The sequence below is a fragment of the Copadichromis virginalis genome, linkage group LG13, assembly GCF_057382275.1.
Source record: "Copadichromis virginalis isolate Kocher_CV1m ecotype Utaka linkage group LG13, C_Virginalis_male_GT1.1, whole genome shotgun sequence".
NCBI lineage: Eukaryota > Metazoa > Chordata > Actinopteri > Cichliformes > Cichlidae > Copadichromis > Copadichromis virginalis.
In genome coordinates, this window is record NC_140630.1 from 14,847,859 (window position 1) to 14,875,416 (window position 27,558).

General features: G+C 39.6%; 1 protein-coding gene across 2 annotated transcripts; it reads right to left on the reverse strand.

Moving 5' to 3' along the window:
- Positions 1 to 573: 573 nt before the first annotated feature.
- On the reverse strand, positions 574 to 25,718 carry LOC146695376 (gamma-adducin-like). Of its 2 annotated transcripts, none has more exons than XM_085477485.1 (15): positions 25,250 to 25,718; positions 17,137 to 17,367; positions 15,850 to 15,994; positions 15,039 to 15,190; positions 13,712 to 13,792; positions 11,630 to 11,779; positions 11,165 to 11,308; positions 9,880 to 9,978; positions 9,083 to 9,256; positions 7,188 to 7,448; positions 6,861 to 6,977; positions 6,599 to 6,688; positions 4,674 to 4,797; positions 2,442 to 2,537; positions 574 to 2,320 (listed from the first exon to the last, which is right to left on the reverse strand). In XM_085477485.1, exons 2-15 carry the CDS (start codon positions 17,335 to 17,337, stop codon positions 2,070 to 2,072), a joined length of 2,085 nt encoding a protein of 694 aa, XP_085333611.1. In that variant the 5' UTR covers positions 17,338 to 17,367; positions 25,250 to 25,718; the 3' UTR covers positions 574 to 2,069. The 2 variants fall into 2 exon arrangements, with proteins under 2 accessions (XP_085333611.1, XP_085333612.1); XM_085477486.1 differs by lacking the exon at positions 25,250 to 25,718 and adding an exon at positions 19,857 to 20,070.
- Positions 25,719 to 27,558: the final 1,840 nt, after the last annotated feature.

A 27,558-nucleotide genomic window follows, 5' to 3' on the forward strand; every position in this document is an offset into this window, starting at 1 on the left:
TAAATTCCTCAGCAATTTCAGAGACTAAAGTCATGCAGGAAACAATTACAAGTTTTGCTGCTGAAGGCATTGAATCATAGGAAGTACTTACTTTTGCACACACTGCTTCTGCATTTTGCTCAGTTAAAAAAAAAATAGTGATGCAGTATAATAAATCTCATGTTGTTGCTCATTTGAAGTTGCATTTACTTAATTTTAAGGTCTAATAAGGACTAGATAGTGTCCTGATATGTAATACTTTAGAAGTGGCAAATGGTGCACCTTTTACCACAAGTGTGTGTAAAATGTTACAAAGTGGATTAACCGTTTAAATTTGTCACCAAGTCATGAAATAAATGACTGTTAAACAGTCATAGCTAAATGCAGTTGGTGAATAGTTTAAAGTTGTAGATATCTCAGTTTAAACATCAAACAGATCTAGTTTAAGAGGAGTTCAAATAAAGCGATTTAATGACGAAAACAGTTCATGTAAAATTTTGACTGTATAACAATTCTGCGTGCAAAAAGATCGGGAACCACTGCTTTAAATGATCGAGCATCCTTCAGCTAATAACCGAGACAGAAACAGAACAGTTATGGAAACATATCCCAGCTTTTATTAAATCAGGTCATTAAATCAAGGCATTGTTAAAAGGCTGACTTTGAAGCAAGGCGACTGAAGAAAAAAAAAAAAAAGGTGATACAAACAGCAATGTAAACAACAGAGGAAGAACAGCATTAAGCACACTAATTACACAAGTAATACAGTTTGTAAACACAAAGCGCTCTGCATGTTCAGTAAATAAGGAGCTTAATTAAGGTGGGTAAAAACCCCCAAAAACAACAGAGGAAGTGTTAAAATATTGTTATTTGATTGTACTGTCACATCTCTATATTTCATTGTTTAACATTTGGTTTAGCGTAACAAAAGAACTTCACAAAAAAAAGAAAAAAGAAAACTATTTACAAAGGCAAAGAATTCACTCCCTTTGGGTTTAAACAAATCATTCACATTATTGACTGGGATGTAAATATATGGCCCTCTAATATACTTTATATCAAACTAACAGTGGCTACAAAGAAAAGCTTTCCATCAGCCAACTACTTAGCCAAAATCTGCCATCAGCATCCGTCACATTCATTTCACTTTCTGCAGCGCAGACGTGCCACTTTCATCCAATGAAGCGATTTCCCCGTCAGTTCTGTAAAAAGTCACTCTTTGTCACTCCTAAACAACGTGCGGCAATCCTCGCTTTGCTGAGCTCTTTCTGATAGTCACAGTCAATTCCTTGTCACAATTACAATAAAGCAGCAACCATGGGAACAATATCACGTGTTAAAAACTACATGAATTATTACTGAATTATCAATCACTGCGTGTTAAGTATAAGAGTTAGTATGTAAATAGACAAAGAAATCATCTCTCAAACACTATAATGTTAATACCTATAATATAAACCGACATATATTATTACAAGGTAGTAGAACTATGACTATGTTCAGTTACAACTCGTACTTCTTATAAGTCTAACCGTCATATAATTTGAATATCTTCAGCCGCTGTTACACTACTGGTATGGAAGTTACATTTTTTTTAAATTGCTAAACAATTTTCTTAGCTGTCAGTATACATTCAACAATGAACTTGTGCAAAAAGGGGGGAAAAAAAAAATTCACAAATATGTAACACGTCCGATCGGATGCATTAACTTCAAAGCTTTGGCCTGCGTTTGGCTCTCCAGGGCTCTGAGTCACCCCCGTCTCCTTTGATACCCATTTCTAAAACCCGTTAAAAAATATGGGTGAGAACAAAGAACCAAAACAAAAACAGTCCTGCATTGCATTTTGATTTGATGAAACTCCGCTGAGCCCTCAGTGGTCAAATGAAATCTCACAGGAAATTAAACCTTCCGCATTACCATCTACTGGCACATCTCTGAAAAACTTTCACATTGAATAATAGCTGTGAATGTGGGGAACTGGGTGTTCAAATACAACAATGTCCTGGGGGGCTTATTTCACTTCCCTTCAACAAACTGAAAATTAGGAAGGCAATTCAGACGTTTTCATTGCTTTTCGGGTTCATTCGCTCATGCTTCTAGTTTCTCTTTCTCCTCCTTCTTTTTCTTGCTCTTCTTCAAGAATGAAGGTGTGCGGAACTTCTTTTTCTTTTTCTTGGGAGACTTGGTTTGGCTCTCCGGGGTCTGAGGCTCCCCTGTCTTTTCCTTCGTTGTTATGGAGATTTCCACCGTTTCTGAAGTGCTCACGCTCAGCTTGGATACCTCGATGCTCAGATCCTCCTCCATCTCTGCCAAGTGGTCTTTCCCATTGGGTATTGTGTCTGTCATGAGATGAAGCCAACGGAGAGGGATGCGAATAAAAACACGTTAAATTATCCATTTCATTTGAGGCATTTCTTGTCCTTTTTCACTAACTGAAACACCCATTCACTTGCTAATTACCTTGTTTAGCTGGCGTCATTATGGGAGAGAGGGAGAGGGAGATTGTCGAGCCATCAAATGTGGTCATCTCATCTGCATCAGTGGCATCATCATCTTCTGTAAAAGGATTGAAGCTCATAGGGGTCAGTCATCTAACAAAGCAGGTATGAGTCAGCTTAGGCTATTATATGAACAAATAAAATCCCAAGCTGATGTCGGCACTCTACAAACAGCTAACAGGGTTACACAATTCATTCAGAGGGAGAACGGGAATGTTGGAACAAATGTCCCAGGAATCAATCAGTAGAAATTTTCCCCGGCAGCACACATTTTGCAATCTTACAGCAAAGAAGGTATGGATGTATAACTGACAACAGCACTGCACTCTTCAGACTTCCCTTTATGCATCCAGAGCCAAGATCAAAAGCACATCTACACTAATATCTTTTACTTTAGCAACATCTCGATGTCCACAACATTCCCACGTTTTAGGAAACCAAAAAGAGAGACTTTTGGAAATGCTGCCGACCCAGTTTTAGTTTGAAAACTTGAAATATCTAATACCAGGCTTTATTGTACTGTGTGGATGTTGAGGCTGTGGAATCAATGAGGCAGAAAACCACACTGACTTCTTGATCAGACCGTATCAGTTATAAAAGTAAGCTATTATACCTGTTATGACTTTATCTTTTCTGTTTGGGCTCTCCTTCCTCATCACCACAGCTGTTTCTAGTGATGGATAACGCCCTGGGGACCGCTCAAATATCTTGCAATATTTGTTTTGTTTTCTACCACCATGACTGGTTATACTGGTTTTACCTTCAACGACAATTACGCCATATTACTAGCCCAGATAATATTTGTATCCTTCCTCTGTAGTATTTTTAAAAGCAACTAGCTCTACCCCTCTTTCCACATACAAAGGTATGAACAGTGCACCTGATTGGTCATCATTTTCAACTGTGTTAGGAATTAGCAGGGACGCCACTAATATCTACCATGAAAAGTGTTTGTAAAATCTTATGGTAGCACAAGCTTAAAGGTTAGGAGATGTCCTTTTTCTGTCTGGTCAATGTTAAGATTGACCAGATAGCATCCCAGCATTCCCATAATTATTTAGGCACTGACAAAACCTTTGTAATTTTGTTTCCGTATACTACCCGAGTGGATTTTAACTCAAACATTCAGTATGTGATTTAATTGCAGACTTTGATCTTTAAGGCAAGGGGTTTAACTAAAGTATTGCATTAACTGTTTGAAAATTGCCATCATTTTTATACACAATACGGGTCAAACATAATTGGACAAACCAATGATGAAACTCGTGTGCAGTCAATGACTGCCCGAAGTCTAGATCTCGTGGACATCACTAAATCCTGTGTTTTCTCCCTTGAGATGCTCTGCCAGGGCCTCACTGCAACCACGTTCAGTTGCTCCTTGTTTGTGGGTCTTTCTGCATTCAGCTTGGTCTTCAGTAACTGAAAAGCACGCCCTATTTAGTTTATATCAGCTGGCTGACTCGGCCATTGAAGAACATCTCATTTCTTTACCTTTATAAACTCTCGGGTTGCTTTTGCAGTATGCTATGGGTCGTTATCCATTTGCACTGTGAAGCACGCTTCGATTAGTTTTACAGCATTTGGCTGAATCTAAGCAGAGAGTTCAGCCCTGTACACTTCAGAAGTCATCCTACCGCTTCTATCAGCAGTTACATCATCATTAAACACTAGTGGCCCAGTTCCACTGGCAACCATACATGTTTATGCCATAGCATTGCTTAACCATGTATACCAAATACTTACATCCCCAACTCTACCAAAAACCTCACTACACTCATGCTGCCAGCATGCAAAATGCAAACTAAAAGTATTGAACACAAGCACATTTTAACAACTTTATTCCATAGGTTTCTTAGCTCACATGTTCCAATAGTAAAGCATTTCTGTGATGGAGAATAACAAAGGAGTTACTTTGATGCACAGATGTTTCCTTCCTATACACAGATTTCCCTTTGTTTACAGTCACAATGAGACAAAAGGAGTTTGACACGGCGAGTGTCTCTACAGCTCATCTCTCACCAGTAGGAAGTAGTAGGAAACTTTCCTCCTGTACAAACTTTCCTCCACCCAGGACAAGCTGGCGCTAATTAACTGCCTTGAGCGTAACCTAATGGCACAATTCTTGTGTGGCAACAATAACCACAGCAAACTCAGTAAAGCGTCTGACTAATGTATAAAGGATAGGGAACACTACCTTCTTGGCCTTGCTGCTTTCTTTCTACCATGCTCTTGTATTCTTCCAGCGCCTTCTCTGTGAGATCATTGAAAGGATTGGGAGGAAGAGAGCGGGTCTGTTCTTCATCCTCAATGATGAAAGCCTAAAGACACGGGAAAACATAAGATGCCGTTGCAGTCAGCTGATGCACAATATTATTTCCAAAAGGTTGAAACAGTTTGTTGAATGTCAAATGTTGAAAGTAAAAACTTTTGTTTGTTTTATTTATTTATTTTAATATATTGGGGCTTTATAAATGTAATAATGGTAACTCCTTTTCTTAAAAGCAAAAATGGGTCAGGGGAATGTTTACCACAGTGTTGCATCACCTCTTCTTTTAAAACCGTCTGTAAACATTTGAGCTCTGACATAAATTGTTGTACAGTTATCAAAGCACAACACCTCCCCCCACCCCCCTTCTTACATGGTGAAGGATTTCAGCTGCTCCAATATAGAAGGACTTCTTTTTTCTACTTTGTTTTTTCGTTAAGTGACAAATGTTCAACTGGTAACCGACTGAACTGCAGACATGGCTGTTTAGCACCCAGACCCTTTCATGATGGAGCCACGCTGATATCACACGCACAGAAATCTCTTGCTTAAATAAGGAAAGGCGTCCCTTATGAAACAAAAAAAACAAATGCAGCATCTGGATAGCAGTACATGTTGCTCTAAAACCCAAATATCATTCATTATTAATGGTGCCTTCACATGAGCAAGTTGCACCAACTCCATTCAGCTTCCATTTCTGAATGCAACGGAGTGGTTTTCTGATGTGCTCCTAAGCCCGTGCACTCGTTTCCACTACACAACTACTGCCTGAGGATGTAAAGATCAAGATGATTTATTACTGGCTTTCAGCACTGCTGCTAGCATGCAGAGATTTCTGTGGATTTCCTGAATCTTTTAATCCTATCGCGTACCATAGATGGTAAAATCTTCAAATTCTTTGCATGTTTATAGCTAGAAACTTTCTTTGCATTATATTTTATTTACTTACAAAATAAAATAACAAATAATCACAGTCTTTTTGTGAAGGTGTTCCAATTAGGATTTATGGAAGGATCATGACTGTTGCTACATGTGTTTAATTGGCACAATCTACATAATTAAAAATCTAGTTCCTCTTTATATTTGCATTTTTGGTTGCTTTCATAAGGAAATAAATGTAAACACTGCGTTAACCTCCACAATCAAAATCTACAAGAATGTGTGACCTTTTTCAAATTTCAATAAACACTACAGACAGAATATTTTAGTGTGCTATGCTTTTACTTCTGTGTGTTCGGGCTTTTTGGCTACATATTTTTTTTTGTAATCTTGACATTTATCAGCCTCCAAAGCTGAAAGATCTGTAGATCAATGGACTCAAATTCCTCAAACCATTCCTGAACAACTCTTGTTTTAGTCGTGTCACATGATCCTGATGAACAATGCTGCTGTGTGTGTTGCAGTCTGAAACACTGTTTAAACTAAGTAAGACCAGGGGAACTACACCTGATACTAATTTGTGGAGAGATGACTGATTCAAAATTCCTGGATCACCAACTCGTAACTGAACGGTTTAAGAAACATAGGTGTGTAAACAACAAGCTATAATCTAATGTTAGACCTTGTATATGGACTTCACTCCAAGGCCACAAATTTGTGTTTAGTTAATTATCTTTGTTTTAACAATGATTGTTAGCAATAAATCCCGTCCGTTGGAAAGACACATTTGTAAGAAAAATGTCTTCATGAGTTGAGCAGCAATTTAGTATGTGGGTTGAGTTGTGCGTTATTTTCAGACGTGCTTAGGCAAATGCAAAACACACTAAAATACCTTAACACACACTGCATCATGAAATCCGGCTGCTAATGTTGCAATTTTTTTTTTTTTTTTTACAAATGATACATAAACTTACTGGTCCTGGTATGGTGTCCACAACAATGCCTGCCAGTAACTGAGATTTAGGTCCCGGGGTCATCTGGTCACCTCTGTGTTGCTCTTTTATCTGAACAAACATATTCAACAAAGGAATCTCAGCTTTAGGATTTTGGTTATTAGATGCTATGACTGACATTCAAATGACAGTGTAGCTGTTCCAATCTTTGTGCATTTCTACCGCCCAGGTTTGTAACATCTGGGACCAATCTTGTGGAAAATGTGATCATTTTTCAACTGACCCGGTTCCTCTTATCCAAAACCTCAGTGGGGTCAGTGTTGAGTGGGACAAACTGGTTAGGGTCTTCAATCTTTATTGGGGTGCCAACGCTGTAGCCTGGCTGCGAGGACTTCATCCACTGAGAGAATTTAAATGAAGCAAACACACACATAGATTAATAGCAAGAATTCAGAATATAAAAAAGTGCATTTAAAAAACTTGCCACAAGAGGGCAGGCTAACACAGATAAAAATGGGCACCTCAAAAGACGAGCTTGCTCAGGACACCAAAGCCGATAGGATCAAATCGTTTCATTTCCTCTTACACTTTGACAATAAAATCAACACACCATGGTTTTTGTCCTCGGGCTCACGTCCCCGCTGGGTGACTGTTCAGGAACATTGACCTTCAAGTAGCTGTTGGGTGAATTAAGCCACCGGGTCCTTTCTCTCTGTTGTTTCTGCGCCATAAACTTGAAGGGGCTCCGCAGGCCAAGCTCACAGTCTTCTGGCGGCATAGCCGACACTGTGGCGGGGATTTCGACGTCGTTCTTAGACCGGGGTTTTTCACGGACAATGGGGTTCCGGTAAGAATGGCCCGTTCTGTATCCCTAGCACGTTACACAAGGAGAAAATATTATTGCGGCACACGCACCGAGAGTTTCCCTTTGCCAGAAGTTAGTCTTTGAAATATTTTGCACTATTCTTCTCTGCTCATGGGATAAATAAGAAATATTAACCCAAAACTCCAAACCCCCCACAATTCAAATGATTCACAGGCCACCCAGAATCCACTTACACAATACTTTTAAATATTTAAACGCAATATATACAAACAGCATTTTTGCAGACGCCTCCAGTTTGAAAGGGAGAAGACACAACTTTGGTTTGAAGGAGTGTGTTGTTAACAATACATCAAAGACGGAGAGAGACAACTAGAAAACTAGTGATGGGTCCTTGCAGTATGTAGAAAAGTGTGGTCTGAAGAAAAGCAGTGTAACGCTACATTAAAAACAATCAAAACTGGCATTTCTGCACAGGCAATTTGACAAGTTTGCCACAAAAAAAATAAAAATCCCCTCTGCATTGAGCTTTGATCGTCGCAGTGCCAGCAAGCCATTTTTCACAGAGCCGTTCAGTGGAAACTAAAGCTCAGTTTCAAAATGCTTTAAGTGTGACTGAAACACAGTAAACAAATACAATTCAGGGCGTATCAGTCGTAGCATTCATCATCATAAATTTCTGCACAAACTGTACAAAGGAGTGCAAGAGCTACAGTAACTATTGCCAACATGTGTGACAGAATCTAATATAATGAAAAGGTGAACGGACAGATAGGAGGATATTTTTAATGAAGCAGGTACTTTAAAAGGCCAACTCCTCATCCACACCCCTAATCTGTTTCACCTTTCCATCTCATTGCTTGGTTTAGAGAAGTCTTTCCTTTGAGCATTTTTCTTTTTAAATCGTTTTTAAAACCATGCAATGCAATTTCTAAATCACCTTCTGTCAGATACCATTCCTTCATCATTAGCTGTGACCTTTAGCGCAGCTCAGCTTTTTTGTTGTCTTTGTTTGGGAATCATCTCTGACACGGCAACAATCAAACTCCACCCTCTGTCAGGGAAGGTCAGGCGTCCAGTTGCAACGACTGCGCTGGCATTTTCGCCCTGTGGTATACTCAACAGTCTGGAAGAAAATGCCAAATCCTATTTCCAAATTGAGTACACGGGAGTTATTGCACTAAGTGGCTGTGTGGTCCGTGTGGCTGTAACTGCACGCAGCACGGCTCACCATCTGGAAGCTATGTTTGAGAGGGTGGGCGATCTCTGATCACACAGAGCTAACACAGCTGCAGTCTGTTCCAGCCGGAGCTGTTAGCAGGAAGGCGACTCGAGCAGACAGTCTGACATCTTCTGTGTCCACAAAACATGTCAGGGCCTGGGCATTATCAGCGAGGCTTAAAAAAAATAAATAAAAATCAGGGTGTATGCTTTTACAAAGCCCAGCAGAAGGAGTTCTGTTCTCACAGCTAGAACAACAGTATCCTGAATATTAGGAAATGAAATCTGCAAATATCATAAAACAATATGAGCCAATTACAAAAAAATCAATTTAAGATTAGATAAACAAAAAAACACATGAAGTTTCATTGTGTCCTCTAGTCAGCAACTTCCCGAGGAAGCATGTGAGACAGGAAACTCAAAGCATCGTGGGTAAAAGGCACAGGTCAGGGTTCACTCACCAGGTTGTCTAGCATCCTCATAAGAGACTCGAACTCTGCCTCGCCTATTTTCCACTTGACCTCGTTGTCTATGACGACACCGGCAGCGGCCACTCCCTGGGTCAGGGGCTTAAACTTATCCCTGTCCAGGAGAACGAGGTTGTCCGCGCCGCCTGAACATCTCATAGCGTTCACCTAAACAAAGCCATTTGTACCATCGAAGATTGTGTTAATACAATTTTCACTTGGCATTTGGTGCAGTTACTGAGGATTTCACTCATAAAAATTGGAGATTAATTCTAAAACTTTCTTTTCTGAGACACATCATTTTAATTTCAAAACAATCCATCATAGAATTATATAATTAAACAATTGCAAGTGAGGTGAACTCTGAACACGTCAAAAACGACGGAAAAACCAACACAGTCGAGAAAACAAAAAAATCGCTGCAAAAGGATCTCTTGCACAAAGCAACAGGAGTGTTTCAGGAACACTGCAGGGTTCCACCTGTCTGTAAACAGAGATCACTGACACATATTTGAATCAGCTTTACTCAAGCAAGCAGCACGCTTGATATTAGCTTTGCCTCCATTTCAGGCACTGCTCTGTTTTATGTGTCTGACTCATTTGTAGACAGAGGGGAAAAACATTTCAACAAATAAAAGCTGGAAAATAATATCAGTGACTCACACGCATAAAACTGACTTATGAAGTGTGAAGAAAGGCCACATCGAAGTTAACCAATTGCTTTGACCGGAATGGCGCAATTACACTCCATTACCAAGGGCAGGTAGGATCAAGAATAACGATTTTTATACCTGGATCTCACAGGCGAGCTGTGAGTGGTACATATAGTGGAAAGCTTCTTCTACTGTTTCTCCCAAAGCCAGAAGCCCGTGATTCCTCAGGATCATCAGCTGAAAAACACAAACTGCCACATTAGTACATCCTGAATGTGCATTAATGAAAAATATATGGCTATGATTAAAAGTTTAATTAGACATTTCTTTTAAGAACGCATTTATTAGACCAGAAGCTCAATGACATTCTCACATTTGTCTGTTCCATACAAGGCTACAGCTAAAATAAAATAACGACTGCAGTACAGTAGCCTCGTTCTGTCCAACAGTAACAAATCTGCCTATTAAAGCTTCTTTTTGCACTTTTAGAGTTTACGTTCATGCACATTATGGATCTTTTGTTACTAATATATGAGATATCTGCAGTATTAATATGTTGTGACTGCTGCTTAGCTGGTCGACCCAAGTCAAATATTGCTCTCAGCATTACATTTCACACTAATATTGTGGCAATCCAGGGATGCCATCTGGTACAGACAAGGATATTAAAGCATTTCTAACTTTCTCTCTTTGTAGTCATTGTTCAGCACATTAAGAAGCTGGTGGTGACGATTCAGTTTGTGTTGTTTTTGAGTAATGATTTAACATTTGGTGATATATTTATAAAACTGCCTAACTCTAGATGGTGGGTGAAAAAAATGGCAGTGATATGCAGCATTCTTCAGCTATCAGAGATCCAAAATAAAGAAATAAATAAAAATGAGTCACAGAGCTGTAGTTTTCAGCATAGTCTAAATATATGGGACTACCACTGGGGGTGAAAAAAAGAATAAATAAGCAGGCTTCAAGGAAAAACACTTTGGTAGACCAGACTATTTCTGGGCTGGGAGCCCTAGAACAATCTTAGATCGGCTGGTTTAAGCAGCCTCTACCTCTTTAAATTTGCTCATCTGCTTGCAATGATTGCGTGGCAGACATGAGAGCGGTATCGTCTCATCTAACTTTACTTTAAATGTCAGAGTAGTCCCTAAATAGGTGGTTCTAATATTTATTAATTTTTATTATTTTATTTATTTATTATTAAAATGGGTAAACACGCTAAACAAACTGCTTAAGACTATTTGTTGTACCTACACTCCATATCTAAACAAACTAAATATTCTAGTGTACTCAGCTATTTACAGTTACCAACCAGTGGTACAAATACCCCCAGCACATGTGCATACAGTACAACATAATAAGCCCACTCTGTCCCACGTGAACGTGAGCTTGCCACTAATGGAGTGCCTTGCTTTGACAGTACCTTGGCAGTCGGGCCCAAAGCTTTCTGAAACTCCACCTTTGTCTCTTTATCATCCAGGCTGCCATGGTAACCAAAGCACCTCACGTCTCCCAGAAGCAAAGCCTCTTGGGAAATGGGCAAGATTCCACATTTCATCGAGGACACCTGTTAGCATGGGATAAAAACAACTAAGCGTGTGACACACCAGCATAAACAGAGGCGCCTTTTTCGCTGTCGGGCACAATTAAAATGGTGCACACATCATGTGCTGTGCATTTTATAGCAAAGCTTCAAAGAAAATGGTTAAAAAAAAAGAAAAAAGAGAGAGAGAGAACAGAAACTGCATTACAGACTGCCAGCATCTAAAATAACTAGACATGCAGGGGGCTGCCTTTAACTCAGCCTTCTTCGTGATACCAAAGTAGTATTTAGCAGCAGCTTTGATTAAAATGAAGCTCATTTAATATTTGCCCCGAGCGTACTTACAGCGGCTGTAACTGCGGTGTGTGCATGGATGATGCATCTCACATCAGGGCGCATTGAATAAATGGCAGAATGGGGAGCAAATCCAAACTGGTCGATGCCCAGATCAGTAGAACCCTGGTCTACAACCTCACCAATTATGTTGACCTTCACCTAAATATTGGAGAAAACAAACAAACAACAAGCAGAGATTTGTGAGAAATGGGAGCTGGCTGTTTAGTATTGTCAGCAGTAGTTGTAGGCGTAGTACTTTAAAAGAATACCCAACTCTGGTTTGCTTTTTTTTTATAACACTATAAACCTTAAGGTAATAATTGCCTGCAGCGTGACTGAACCATTAAAGGTACCCTGTGGAGTTTGTGTCTAAACAAGGTCATGTTTACAATTGTTAATTACAAGTACACATTATGTGCATGCTTAAGGTCTAGCAGAATGTTTTCTTCTCCTTAGAAGTGCATTTCTTTTAATAGTATATAGAATATGCAGTGTTGTTTTTCTTTCCTTTATTTTTGCGGGGGCAATATGACTACTTCTGTAACCTGTCGAGCAGTGAAACAGTGTGAGGTGGATGACAGCAAACAGCACAGAACCACACTTGTGTGTCGGATACTTTTCATATCCTTTCTTTGATATGCCATTGTCTCAAAATCAAACAGTTAATTAAATTAACAAATTTCCCCAAGACTACGACTGGTTTCGGATTCATTTTTAATGAACTTGACTTCATTTAACACTGGTTTACTTTAAGTAAATCAAATAAAAATCCTATTAGGATCTGAGCTCTTGACGATTTTTCATTTTTAGAATGACAACTGCAAAAACCAAAAGCTAACATTAAGGAAAAACGTATGCTTTTAGAGTGCGTCAGCTGTCAGGAAGTGTAAGACCACTGCATGAAAGAGAACGAGCCAACTGGCAATAATGTAAATTTACAGCTGACTGACCCTTCCGGTCATAACAGAACACAAACACAGATTTTATGCTGTTGTTAACTGTGTGATTTCTGATGTTTAAAGCGTCTGTGTATCTGCTTAAAATCATTTTGTAAAACTTTACGGCTGGTCACATTATTGGGGTGGTACCTGTTCACCTGTCAGCTGCAGGAGGAGTGTGTGAATGCCCTTTCTTGTGACTGCAGAATGATTTTGTGTACTTTACATTCAGTCCAATCATTATTAATTCACATCTGTTGCCAGGTACATGTCGTAAATAGAGATGTACGTATTGACCAGTGAAAAGCCGGTCAGCCTACCATATGTTCAATTACAAACTGGTCCGTTTCATGCATATACAACATGCAGCACACTCACAGCCACACACTAAAATGATGTTAGTGTGGAAACACATCACTGTGAGTGAAGACACAAGGTTCACCAAAATAAACCACGGTTGGTCTTAATGAGGCACTTAAATCATTTTCACCCAGCTGAACATGGACATTTTAAAGAAGCTAACAAAGGCCAAGTGGCTAAAGCTAAAGCTAATCAGATCTCAGCCTGGCGTGAGCAACAGATCAAAGCATTCGTGAGGAAAATGGAGATAAGTGAACAAAAGAAAATAGTCAATATCCTGCTAATTCAGTACAGTTTTACTGCAGTTGCCTCAAGACGTTTTATATTTTAAGGTAGAGATCCTACAATAAAATACTGGAATACTAGAAACGATTTAAGTACCGGATGTTTGTTTTGTTATATGAAGCTGATGCAACTGCTTGTTTGGAAGGCAAAATATGTATATGGTAAAGGTGAGTGAGCAGCAACTAATTTTCAGTTAACTATTTGTCCCGCTTTCCAGTAGCAAAGCACTTTATTTTCACTTGTTCTAAATAAGATCCTGAAACTTACAGTTTGAGGAAAATTGTAAAGTTTAATCATTTCTTTTAATCATGAAAATAATATTTGGCGTTAATGAAAAGTTACTTTTTTGTCTGTATATGCTTTTAGTTAGTTCTCAGAAAGAAAATCGAAATCAACAGAAACTGGTATTACAAATAAATGGGAATCAGAATTGGCCAAATAAACTGCCATCTGTAGTACTAAAACTATATTCCCAACTAAAAATAACACACTCAACTACTTTCCTTACCAAATTTGCTGCCGTCACTTCAGCAAAAGAAAGACCTCGTGGACTGATGAGAATGTGGTCCTGCTCTTTACTGACACGTACCTATGACAAAATGAACACATGAGTAAAGTGGCGAAAAGCTCAAGTTTGATGTACAAAAATCAAGAGGACAGTGGCTTAAATGCAAAACAGGGGCTTCAGAACAAGAGTCCCAAAAAGAGCTATGTCTGTTTTTATATAGTCTACATGTATCTTCATGTAGCATCAATGTGGCTGCCCTTTCTGGTTTCATTACTCTTTGGAATATTTCAAACTCACTGGCAGAAAATGCTTAAAAATTGCTTTGGTTTTGTTTTGCAGATAAATGTTAGCAGTGAGAGATAAAGCCTCACTCACACAGACCCAGGTGATACAAATCATTGACCGCTTGGCAACCTCAAGTTGCCAGGTAAGAATGTGTATTCCCCAGCTGGTTGGTAAGTGCTTGCTGGCTGTTACTGGGTGAAATCAGTCACACAGAGGGTGCTTCACCTTTGTATTTATCACACTTTTCGGTTTCGCCACTGCTCACTGAGTGGCGGGGCAGTCAAATCATCATCTTCCATACAAACTATAGGTGACAATGGTTTTTTTATGTAGCACCATACGACTCTTTGCAACCAGTCTCACCTACCTACTGCCAGCAAACCTCAGCAGCCTTTTCCAAACCGTTGGGGAATACACATTTTTTCCTAGCAACTGATGGTTGGAAAAGCATTGTCCACTGGTGACCAGGCCCATGTGACGGAGGCTTTATACACTGCATATCCTGTGACTATCCTTTAATATAAATTAACTGATGTAAAAGCTTTGAGGCAGCATTTTTAAACATTTGTCTAAGTAAAAAAAAAAAACAACCACCACTGCTGCTGCCATGAGGAATGAAATCTCTACATTTACAATGTTTTTTTTTTCTTTTCAATAGGGGTTAACACTGTCTAAGAGAAGGAAGACACATTTTCCCAAGTCAAGGGTAAAGAAACTCTGAACCACAGACAAAAGCTTTTTTTTAACTTAGAAAAACTCAAAAATGTGTCTGTCTTTGCTTTGTCTTTGGGGAATATCAGAACCTAACATTCTGATGTTCTCCAAGGTGTACATCAGATGTATGGTTGTGAATTCTTGCTTCATATTCACAAACCTTACTTTTCTATGCCATAAATAATATATAGTTTCTGAAAATAAAGTGGTATTCCCCTTTAAGCCTTCCAGGTGCCAGAGAACAAGGAGCACACATAAAGAAACACAAACCTCGTGCTGCATACATAAGCAGGTGTGCACTGGAGCATGATTGTGAAGTTGTACTCACAGTAATGTAGGAGCTTGTAAAGCGAGCCCAGCTGAAGAGGTCAACGAGCCTGTAGAGGCTGGCCAGCTTGCAGCGACTCTGTTTCTCCCCTTTGGCAAAGGAGGGAGACTCTACGCCATACAAGTCATTGACTGGGGTCACCATCCCGATGCCTGCCACAGCACATAACATCATCTGTACATTGCAGTGCATCCGAAAAATGTACAAGCATGTTTACATGATTTGTTTCCACAGTATGTAAAGTCAAACATCCCGGGGAACATGAGTCTCCTCAGCTGAAGATTGAAAAAAGGGCCCTACTCAGAATTCCCAAAGTGTATCTGAGGGTATTTTGGGGATGTAATACCATATAAGGCCATTAATGATACAGGGCATTAACTTTTATAGCCACTTTGGCTTTTTAAAGGCGCAGGTCTGCCTCAACTCTTCAAAGCATGTTCTTACATTTTCCAAACATTTACAGTTTTGATCATTAAACTGTCTAAAACTATAACTTCCCAGTGTCAGCTCTGTGACCTCCCACTGAAACACAGGGGTAAAAGGTCAGGCCAGTATAATGAACACTGCAAACTGCTATACTTGATTACTCAGACTGGTCATGAGAGTTACTTAATAAAAGCACTATTGAGCATTTTATGCTGTTTCAGGGTTGTTGAGTGTCACAGGAGTTGGGGAATTCAGCCTCCAACAATGAAGATATTCAGTCTGGCTGATGCACACTGACGCAGGATACACGTTGAATGACAAACAGGCCGAAAGGGACATAAATGGATACATTCAGACGCACACACGAGCACACGAGGCGACTCACTGATGGGAGCAGTCAAGGGGCCTGCCCCTCCCGTGGTGCTGGCCATGACCAGGTCAGCAATCTGCCTCAGTGCCATGAGACCTGTAGGGTTGTTGCCCTTAGTCAGCTGGTCCTGAATCAGACCTTCTAATTCATCTTTAAACACCTGCAAACAAAACCAAATAAAACTTTTTTATAGTAGGAGATGTGGTACAAAGAAGCTAAAACCTAGCAACTCATGTACACGCAGCCTATCTTTGTCCTACTTCCAACACCTTCACAGGATGTGTGGGGAAGCACAGCGAGCTTTCAGATGCTCCTTATAACAACTATACACAAATCACCAGACCACTAAAAAAAAGCTCTTTGTGTACATCTGTGAAAAGGGGGTTCACTAGAAGAAGGAGCTGGCATTAAACTTGACCATCAATTTCTGCGTCAAGTGTAGCCTGTGAATCTTGAAACGACATCATTTTCTCCTGAGCTGCAACTAAGCTCAGGCATTCTGCTTCATCCGACCACGGTTCCCATGGTGATGTGATGAGCTCCACTTGTTTGGTGGGTTATGCAATCACAGATGAGTGTGGGCTCGTCTTATTTCCATGCACTTCATTGGTGTGTACTTATTTCACATCCCTGTACTTACACTGACTGTGTGCCGTCTCCTCCATTTGCTCTCCATTTTATCAATTTTTTACTGAAGCAATACTGTGTATTATATGCACTGGTGTTTATATTATTCTGTCTTTTGTCAACGAGAGCAGATCACATAATAGAACAGATCTCTAAATGATGCAAATTATATCCTAGGGTGAATCTCTACATTATTTAGGCTGAGTTTTTGCTGTGCTGTCTTATTATTAACTTAACTGAAATGTACCTAATAAACTGACACAGGCTTAAGGACAACAAGAAGTGCTACAATTAGGATTTTAAGGAAAATAGTGAAAAATGCCTCCAAGTGTAGTTTAACTTTAAAAATGAGTCACTGATACACAGAAAAAGAAGCAGACTAACACTAACCCCCTTTGTAAAGTAATGATGATAATAATAATATTAATAATCTGGACAGTAACAATGGTAGAACCATTTACACTTAATTCTGTAAGCTAAAGCTAACCCATATTAAAATAGAATGCAGTATATTAAACGATGTTCACATAAACAAGTAAAAAATACATGCACTACAATCAGCATTGAGTAAAGGGTAGAGTGTATCTCTCTGGGGTTTAAAGCTCTGTTTATTACTCATACACAGTGAAAGCTTGTGTGTAGGAGGCTATTTGTATGAAGCCTCTTGCTACATACTGGACTCTGCAGGATCTGGGTGACCCTCTTCTTCTGCTCCATCATGTTAAAGTCCTGCCTCAGGTCCGGTGACATATTCTTGCTCCGGAGATACTCAGGGTCGCTCTCATCCACGCGGTCAAAGTAGCGCTCCTTGGAGTCGTTGCTGGACAAGGCCAGGGTCAGAGACCCCACCGTCTGCCTCACATCCACCAAACTCATATCCTCACCGCAAGGCCTCCCACTCTTCCTCTGGAAGAAAGGAGAAAACATCACAGCTCATTTTGCATTCAGGCTGTCAAGGCAACTGATGTTGTTTTAACAGAAAAGATGCTGGATGGGTTCAATAGTGACTAATGTAATTACAGAGAAGGAGATAAAAGAGAGGCGATTATTGTTATGTGACTGGTGCTGCTTGGAAAGGACAAAAGCTGGTGCTTTGCAAAAATGACAAGTTAGTCACAGCTACTGTGAATATAATAGCATTTTTGTTTTATTGCGATCAGTACATTTTACTTACTTTTCCCCACAAACACGCACAGAACCAACACATTTCTGTCTCTATCATTCCTCAGCGGTATATTATGTTTTATCAGAGAACACTGGCAACACTTTGTAATAATCACTGCCAACAGTAAATGATTAATAGTGTTTATGTCAACTGGTCATTAGTTTGCATAACAAAACAGTACTTACCAAAGTTTTAGAAATATTTGTTGCAACTTTACTGTTAAACAGCTAAATAAGCACAGCACGCAACAGCCTGAAAGGCGCGAAATGCTGCGGTGCAGGGATAAAAGGAGTTTTTGGTTAAGTTAGGTCATCTTCACTGTGAAGCATTTTTAACAGAGACAATTATTCAACACCATGTCTAAAGAACAGACAACATTGTGACTATTTCACATTTGGTTGATATTAAATTGGTGACACCATTGTGGATTCTTTCAGATTCTTCACAACGAATGTTGTATAAGTCCGGACAGACATGGATATAAACTGCAGCCTTACGGGTTGGCAGACAAATACAACTGAAAGGCAGTATTTCCAGTTTTCTGTTACTTAGTGGGTTTCAGCACCAAACTTCAACATCTCCTTCCTCTCCACACAGACTGAGGCCAATTTATACACTGTGAGAGGAAAGTAGCAACAGCTTCAACTCTTCTGTTCATCAAGAAGCTATAAAGCATGGCCAGCAGCAGAGCCAGGCATGAAGGGCTTAGGTGGTTGCCTAGGGTGCATAATATCAGGGGGGAACTGGCACGCCAGGCTTTCTTTTCTTTTTTGGTTAAATCATGCTTACAGCAACAAGTTTATTAACAAAAACAGTCTTTTAACTACAATAACACAAACTCCATCCCCTGAACTGTTGACAAGATGATGGAATAAACAGCGGCTGCCATCATGAGGTAACCATCCATGTAACCAGTGCATGATAGCATCCCTACAATCCAAACTGCCCAAACTAATCTCAAGCCAAATTAGAGGAAGCCTCAAAGCTCCTTGTTTATGAAAAGAATGATATCGGTGAACAGCCTTTTTCGTCCACAGGACGAAATCTAAATAATAAGACTTTATGATAAAATGATACGATTTCAGCAACAGAACCAATCTACATACTTACAATTTCCAAAGTTATGCACACGCACTTGTTCGTAAGATGTTACAGAGGTTTGCCAATAATCTCGATTTAACAAAACAAACAGGAGCTAAAGTTGTGTTTGTCTTTCCTCTGAGTTTATTAACTTTCACAGGGTTACCTACAGCATCTACTTGTGTCCCCACAGGCAGAAAGTTGCAGGCATTTACACCACAGTGGTATCTTTGTTTGTTTAAAAGACACGTAAATAACTAAATAAATCTGTTTTTCCTAACCTCAAACAAATGAGGTGTCACACAGAGAGCCCCGGCTTTACTGTTCAATCAACTGTTGACATCTGCCTTCCAGACATTTTTATTTTACTGTTAATACAAATGTGACTGGTTTATTCAAATCAAAAACAGTCAAACAGCTTTATTTAAACATTCTTGTCATGTACCCACCTACATTTAAGTCATCATTATTGACAGTTCCAATAACTACATAGGATGCAACTTTACTATTGATAAAGTAACTAACTTGAAATATGACAGCAAATAGCCCAGAAGCATTGGAAATGCACACAGACGTAGTTAAGTCTAAAATAATGAATCTACTAATTAAACATTTTTGTAAAGACAGGCAGTAGATTTGAGTTTATAATTAATTATAATAGTCTTAGCTGTTTTGGGAGAAAAGAGCAGGCCGTTCAACCAAAACATTTTTTTTGTTAAAAAAAAAAAAAAAAAAAAAGTGGGGGGGGGGGGGGGGGCGGGGGGCACCGAATCCAAAGGCTACAGCCGGCCCTGGTCGCCTCATGCAAATGAGATATTTTGAAAAGCAGCGTGCGCCTTTGATGCTGCAGTGTTACCTGATGTGGGGGTGGAGGGAGATACAGCTAGGTCTACTTCACATTAGGCCGGGAAACGCAACAATTTCACTCCACTAAAGCAGAAATAACACTCTCACAGCTGTTTTCATGGCAGCCTGTAATCAACCACTCGATGCGTGGCATCAAATTACAACTTTTAACCGTTACTGCAACGAAAAGTAACGCAGAGGGGGATGTATTAGCCAAAGCTAGAGGTACGAGCTGAAGAAGAAAAAAAATCAAAGCGAGCACATGAACCCAAAAGTAAAACTGTTACTGCAAGTTGAAAATTACCTGAAGCAAAGTTCTCCTAACTACCTCCGGGCGACGTGACGTCGAATATCTCCTGAAACGTGGATAAAGGTGAGCCACGCGGATATTATTCCCAGTTCGGATGCATGGTTTTGGGGGAAAACAGGCTTGCAACTTGTGCTGCTACAGTATCCAGACGAAGCAGCAGGCTGCCCGCTGCGGGTAAGTAGTGAGTTGAAGAGTGAAGATTGGCTGCATGGAGGAGGGTGTGGGTGTGTTGGTGTGGGAAAGAGGAAAAGTGACCATGTGACTTCACTTATCCACCCACTAGAGCGTTTGTATTGAGCGGGACAAAAGCATGGCCACTCAGAGCTTAGTTTTTCACAACCACACTGTAGCTTTCCTGTAATATTACTTAATAAACCTTATTCTTAAAATCCCCCCCAGGGAATATCTTACAGGCTTGCAATAATTTTTGGTGAGGATTTGAAGTAAAGTTTGTGTGTCTGTGTGTGTTTTTTAAATTACTCTTCTCTCCTGCTCTCTGTCTCTCAGTGTGTGATTCATTAACTCCTGCCACTTCATATCATAAATAACTGAGACGCCTGTGATCCAACTGCAGCTCCGAGGAGGTTTACATCAAAGCTGTATGCCTCAATCATACAAAAACAGAATATTTCAAAGCCAGAATAAGTGCCCCCCCCCCCCCCCCCAAAAAGTTTTCCACAATATAGCATATTTGCTTACAGAAAGCAATTCATAAAGTGTCTCAAAGACGAGAAACTATAACAATTCTCATTATTTTATTCACATCACACTTACTTTTCCCGAATTCACAAGCACAGCATGCCCACTTCACTTGTAAAGTAAAAAAAGACCACCACTTAATGTGCTGGCTGCACAAATCATATTTTTTGAACGGCCACATTGTTGTGCAAGGTTCTTTTAGACACGCTGCTTTTCTTTAAGTGAAATAAGATGGTTCTCTCAACAGAAATAAGGAATAAGATCAAAGTACAACTGAATGCAAGGCTGTGCAGATTTGTGTTAAAAAGAGCAGCCACCTCTCTACTCTTTTCTGCTTTGCTGGTCACCCTCTACGAGCTGTAGTGTAGCAATATTCAAATGCACTCCTTGTTAAATGAATGCAAGTCTGGAATTTCCAATTTTCTCAGTACGGCTTCCGTCAGCCCACAGATGTATTACCGCTTTTATTCACGCACAATCGGGCACACTCGTACCAAAATCTTGATTTTGAGATGTAAGAGAGAGAAGGATTAGATCACTGACTGACACAACAATTGCAGGAAACACAGTGGAGTCTTGGAGGCGGGGCAGATATGTGGACATATGGGTTGATGTAATGAAAAGCAGAACTTTCTCACTCTGGAGCAGCGTGACCCCCTAAACTCCCCCCTCCGCTCGGAACCCTGCCTCCCTGTTACTGGCAGGGTTCCCACCAGAAACCACAAGCAAGCTTAAATGTCTGCGCACAACATCCTCCCACCTTCCAAGCACCACATTCTTGCTGGCTATTTAAACTTTTCAGTGAGGCCAGCCTATCCTGAAAGCAACTCACCAAATGTCAGGTGTTATTACTTGACGACTCATTCATACAGATTACTGTTGAGGATACTGATGTCCGCTACTGGAATCCCACCTTTTTCTTGTCAAAAACCTACTACTGCTCTGCTGGATGTGACATTGAAATCAGACACACAAATACTGCCTGGATAGATCAAATGAAAGCATGTAGCCTACAGTAGAGTAAAACTCTGGGAAATAATCGTATAATTCCTTATAAGATTAATCAAAGAGATGCAATATAAATACCGATGCAGAATTGTTGCTCTAAGTAAAACCATTCCTGCAGAACATATTGGTGAGATTTGGTATAGTTAGAGTTAAGTTATAACCACTAACTGTGTGGTGAAAAGTGAAAAATAAAATAAAACTCAGAAAGTAAAGCAAACACAGCAAACTCCATTTCAGAGTGAACAATAAACTCAAGAAAAACTGCAAAGCATGACACCAAAAAGTCACAGCTGACTTTCCTTTCTAAAGGCTTAGAGAAGAGTAGGCGAAAGCTTTCAGGGTGTCATGCTAGATGAGGGACCAGCGTGTGAACTGGAGTAAACCCAAAGTAAAACCCGGGAGACATAGGCACAGGGAATGGTGATCAGTGTCATGTCATGGTTGAACTTAAGAAAGATATCTGGCCCTGTGGAAGGCACAGCGTGTTGGGATGTGTGTAGCCACCTTTTGACCTGTGGATTTATCTTTTATCTCTGCCCTTGATGGGTTTCTTGGGGGGGTTATGATCACACCAGTGCTAGTGCTTTATCTCTTTTCTCTGTAGGGAAAAGCTGACAGAGGGATGTCTGTTCTTTAACAGGTACGTAACACAGCATGGAGATTGTTCAGTATAGGCATCACGTAGAGTTGTAGTTTAAATAGTTTCCTATAGATGACAGAAAAGGTAAGAAACTACTTATTACACAACAAAGAACAATTTCTGCTATTGTGAAATTATATATATATATATATATATATATATATATATATATATATAGTTTGAATGCTGAGTGTTTAAGTGTGCAAGCAATTATTCAAACCAAATTCATCAATGAAGTCTGATTTATGATTAATAAATGACTAATATGTTGATTAAAAATTTAATAATTAATGCCTGTAAAATTCTTCCAAACAGTTAGATCAACATGAGGTAAAAATATCTCGAGTTTCTGTATATCAAATGCCAAAAATATGAGATAATACATTTCCCATAATGCAACTGCTGTGCTATTTTTTAGAGCATTCCTTCCTTATTTTTTCAAGTCATCATCAGTGTTTTCTTTTTCCTTAGCAGTCAGAAACTGCTAGTATTTAGCACTGAACATTATCATGATGACTAATTTCGATCGAGAGAGAGAGAGATGTCAACTTTATTTCAGGTCCTTGCAAGCATGGTTGCCTTGGTAACCAATGCTTATGCTGTGTGAGGCAAAATTAGTAAGGGAAAGAGAGAATGGGTGCCAGATAACATGGCATCAAGAAGAAAGATTAGAAATCGACACAAACTGTACCGTTTCACAGAAATACACAGAGTCGAACTAATCATCTCATAAATATAACCCTGATTACCCCGTCTGCATGACTGATGGATCTTCTTTATAATTAAGCCACAGGGTAAAGACCTGTTGTATTTCTCTTTTAGCCAAAAGCATTCTGTGCTGATTACCTTGAAGACTTAAATCATAGCTCTGACTTTCAGACATGTTTGAAATATTAGTCGTAACCATTACGTTGCACTCACTCAGCCAGACATTTAGCCTCTGAACACAGAGGCACACACTATAGAGAGTTTTGCTTATTTCCCCCTTTCTATTTTGTGATTCTGTTTTGCAGACATTATGAATAAGAATTTTTTTTTGAATTTATTTGTGTCTAATTTCTTTCAGTTTTGTCTATTTGCATGGTATGGCTCTGTTTTATGACCACTGCACATGGCATTAAATCAGATACAACATGAAGAGGAGGAGATGGGATGAAAGTGGGTTGCAAAGTGGCTTACAGATGGGAAACATCTACAGGCAAAGTAAAGCAGGTGCTCTTTGAGATTTGCCAACTAGATGCATTGATATGGGCTGTCACTGAGATCAGTAAATAGGGATTAATGAGTTCTGCTACTACTTGACTTCACGGCCTGTCTGAATTAACTCCATCCATCCCTCTCTCCATCCTTTCATTCATTTTCTTTCACTTATCTAATTCAATGTTGCAAGGATGCTGGAGCCTATCCCAGCTGTCATAGGGCAAAAGGTTGAGTACTACCTGCACTGGTTGCCAGAAAGATAGCCAGTGTCCTGCACTCTATTTAATTCACATTTTTTAAGCTGAGAGACTCATCAGAGCCTTCTTTATGTCAGTGACTTCTTTAAATGGTCAGTTTCTAAAACATATTCCTTTAAACAAGGTCCTTTAAACTTTGATCAAATGAAAGGTCCCAAATAGAAACAAGAACATTCCTACTGACATCTTTCTGATAAATAAAATACACCTTAGTTTGTAGAAAAACTCAGACACAGACGTTTTGGAGAGGAAACCTTTTAAATTTTCTTTAAAATTTCTACTACAAAACAATGCCATTGTTTTGGTAACTTCACATAAATATATATCACTCCACGTCTTGCTAAAATTGGTCGTGCTACTCCCACTCAGCAGGGTGGGTGGCAACAACAGAGCGCACTTTGAACCTGAAACAATTTACATTGTTATAGTTGGATCGGTGCCTTCGCTGCATTTACGTGTAGAACTGCGTCGGCACACGCATGATCACACACTGCCGGAGACATATTCAAACACACACACGTCGCAGCACTATGGAAAGAGACAGACTTTGTTTACCTAAGGGGAAGAGCTGGCTGTAGTCCCTACTGCGGTTGTCTTTGGATGGCCTCCATGTTGGAGATCTAGCGGTTTTGTGTGGTTCACTTTAATTGAGGCTGAGGTGGTGGCCTGGCTAACAGATCCTTGCATGTTGTCACATTCAAATCACAACTACGAAAAAATGAGGTGGTAATGTGGTAAATTTTCCATAAACCTCTCACATTTGTGCAAAAACCTGACATTTACTATAAACTGACAAAGTACCTACATGCAGTGCAGTAAAAGCCATTTATTATCAAATTAATTTAGCAAGGAGATGATGACAGCGTAAAACTTAATCTAACGTGAAAACGTCATAAAATGAAAACTGTGTCTAAGTGTAAACGGCAACAGGAACAATTGATTGCATGGTTGATAGGGTTTGGGTCATGACCTGCTTTTGGGTTTTATGGCCGTCTATAACTCGTATCACCAGGCACACACATTATGAAATCCCGTGCTGCCCTAGCTCCACATCTAAAGTCAACAAATGCTTGTTCGGAGTAATGTTTCTGGAGAGTGATGCTAATTGAAAACATCTGTTTGAAGCCTCTGCAGCTGGAGGTAACCCTGCCGCAGCAAACAGGCCAGTTAGGCAGTGACAGACGACTACCATGTTAAATCTAGAAAAAGCAGTAAATAGAGATGCAACACAGTCTCTCTGTAAAAAGCAGCAACTCAGAAACTATTTACAGGTTTGCTGTAACTGAAATTTCATATGGTGTTTACAAAAAAATCACTCCACAAAGGATGTATCACAATCTGTTGCTGTAAGAAATCCCATTCTCCTGGGCCATAAGGTGTCCTTTATCTGTTATTAGTGTACTAAAAACATACACTTTCCTTTCCAAAAGCTTCAAAGCTTGCATAGAAAAAAAATAATTAAAAAAAATCATCCTGCCATGTAACTTATTTGCTTTGATCTTAGCTCTAGTAAATGCCTGCTCTCATGGATAAAAAGGTAAAAAAAAAAAAAAAAAAGGAAAAAGTAAATGAACACAACTTACATTGATTGCTGTCTCTACACTTATCCTGCAGCAGAATTCTTCACGTTTTATTTCAAACTCCCACGATTCCAGCCGTTGTTGGATAGCTGTTTACATTATCACTTTGAAGAAGGTCATCTGGTTTCCCAGAAGAGAGGAAACTGCTGCTTTGCCTCTGATCTCCTGAACTCCCTCGGCTCCTCTTGTCACAGCGGCTGTCTATTCTCAAAAGGAATGGAAGAAAACTTGACCAAGCATTTTGAATGGACTGGACTGCACTGAAAAAAAAAATGGGAGGGACAAGCTTCCACCCCGGCATACATATATAGATATATATATATATCTATATCTGTATATTACACCAACTAGTTTCTCTAAAGTACGTATGATTTTCTTCATTATTTTTAAAGGCTTTTTTATCATGCAGGAATTACATGTTGCATTTGTATCTAACCATAAATGGAGAAAAACTGCAGCAATCTCCTGCCAGGCATATTTTTCCTCTGCATATTGAGTGTGCCTCATGTTCTAAATTTTGCTTTCGAGGAGGGCATTGCACACAGTGAATTCTTGCCTGCATGCTTTCACCTCCTCCCACATACTCTCTCACAGTGAGTGAGTAGGATGTGTTGCTCTCCCTCTGTACTGCACCACCACCTGAATACATCAGGCATTTGAAGAGTGCATTCTATCGCTGTGAAGAAGGTAGAAATGCAAGGTAATTACAAGCTTTAGACTGCGAATAACCGTTTTGACTGAGCAACAAATGCACCGTGATGGCAGACGATCAAACAGCGTATGTGGTAGACAGCGAACCATGCATGCCTGTGATCTGTGGGTCTGGGTACAGTTTATCTTATCAAAATGATAAGAACACTAGGAACACATCACGAAACACAAGGAGCGTGAAATATGTTAACTTCATGTGCAAAAATCCATTTTCTAGAATGTCAACAAGCCTCTGCTGTGATAGCAATAACATGGCATTTATAACTTTTACACTCCCACCAAACATTGATATGATCTGCCCCAATGAAATTCCAGATGTTTTGGAAGAGAAACCAAGAGGAAACTGTCCGCTTTTTATTTTATTTGGCTTGGCATCAGCTGATGAGTTAAATTTAGACGTTTCTCTTTCCCACCCACTATGCTGCTGTTGTTGTCTTTGCGCAGGCTGATAAAACATTAATTTCCTGAGCTTTCTGCAATCGCAGAGCCACACCCACAGGACGGCCCCAGTCAAAGGTTGCAGTCGGATGAAGTAAGCAAGTTATTAAAATAAACATCTATATTGTGCGGCTCAGAAAGTTCCTTCAGAGGAGTCATTGATTTTCTATCCTACCTGCACAGACACACTCATGGAGACACTGAAACAGAGAGACTAAGGAAAAGGGAGAAAGGAGGCCCTAGAAAGTTTCTAAAATGATTCCATGTGTGATAAAACTTGTCAAGCAATATCGCTACACTACACTGCCATCTAGTGAAGACTTGGCAAACATAATGACAGTAATATACGTCTCCTCTCCTCCCCTGTTTTCTAGTGACACACGGTGTATTTCTCTCTCTCTCTCGTGCTCTTTTTTTGGTGCATGTTAAACCAGCTATCTGGAAAATCAAGAAAACAAGAAACTGAAAGCGGTGGAAGAAAATAAAACATCACTCTGTAGCTGGTAGCTCTGGGCTCTGAGATTTGTGCTTCAGATTTGGGTGAAACACCTTGATGTTTGTAGAACAGTGTTTGTGTTGTGAGGTTGCTCGAGAAATTGCGACCAATTTAAAAAGGATATATATGTATATATATTTGTATGTGTGTGTGTGTATATAAAAAAAGGTGATTACGGTGGTTGATTTAGCTGATAAAAAAGGAAGCTGGAAGCTTTTTCTGCAGCAACCTTTCACTCAATATCACATTCATGAGTATTTCAGCGTAAACATGACTTCAGTATTTGAAGGATCGTCTTCAGGTCAGAAAAAGTGGTGACATGATCACAAAAATGAACTAGAACAGAAAATTATGGAGATATACTTGCACATGTCAGGTACGCTGACTGAATGGCAAAAACAAAACCAGATAGTTTTCATCTCCCACAGACACTGACGTGCCTGAAAGAAATGTTAAAAGTGCCTTAAGTTTAAATCAGTTTCTAGTTAACAGACCGTTATAAAGCTGAATCCCAAAGCTTTAAATGGAAAGGAGATTTTTCTGAATAATGCTGCACTGAGGTATTATTACTGGCAAAATGCACAGTGCTGCATTACTAAAACAAAAGAAAGGAAGGAGGAGTTAACAGACGAGTGCAAGACAGTATTTTTTAGGAAATTCTTTACAG

What these genes read in the sequence shown, in the direction of transcription:
- LOC146695376 (XM_085477485.1), bottom strand. Translation starts at nt 17,337, where the DNA reads ATGAGTTTGGTGGATGTGAGGCAGACGGTGGGGTCTCTGACCCTGGCC. An exon ending in AAGTGACGGCAGCAAATTTG is followed by an intron (nt 11,780 to 13,711) that starts GTAAGGAAAGTA and finishes TCCAATATTTAG; the next exon opens with GTGAAGGTCAACATAATTGG. An exon ending in ACACCGCAGTTACAGCCGCT is followed by an intron (nt 11,309 to 11,629) that starts GTAAGTACGCTC and finishes CCATGCTAACAG; the next exon opens with GTGTCCTCGATGAAATGTGG.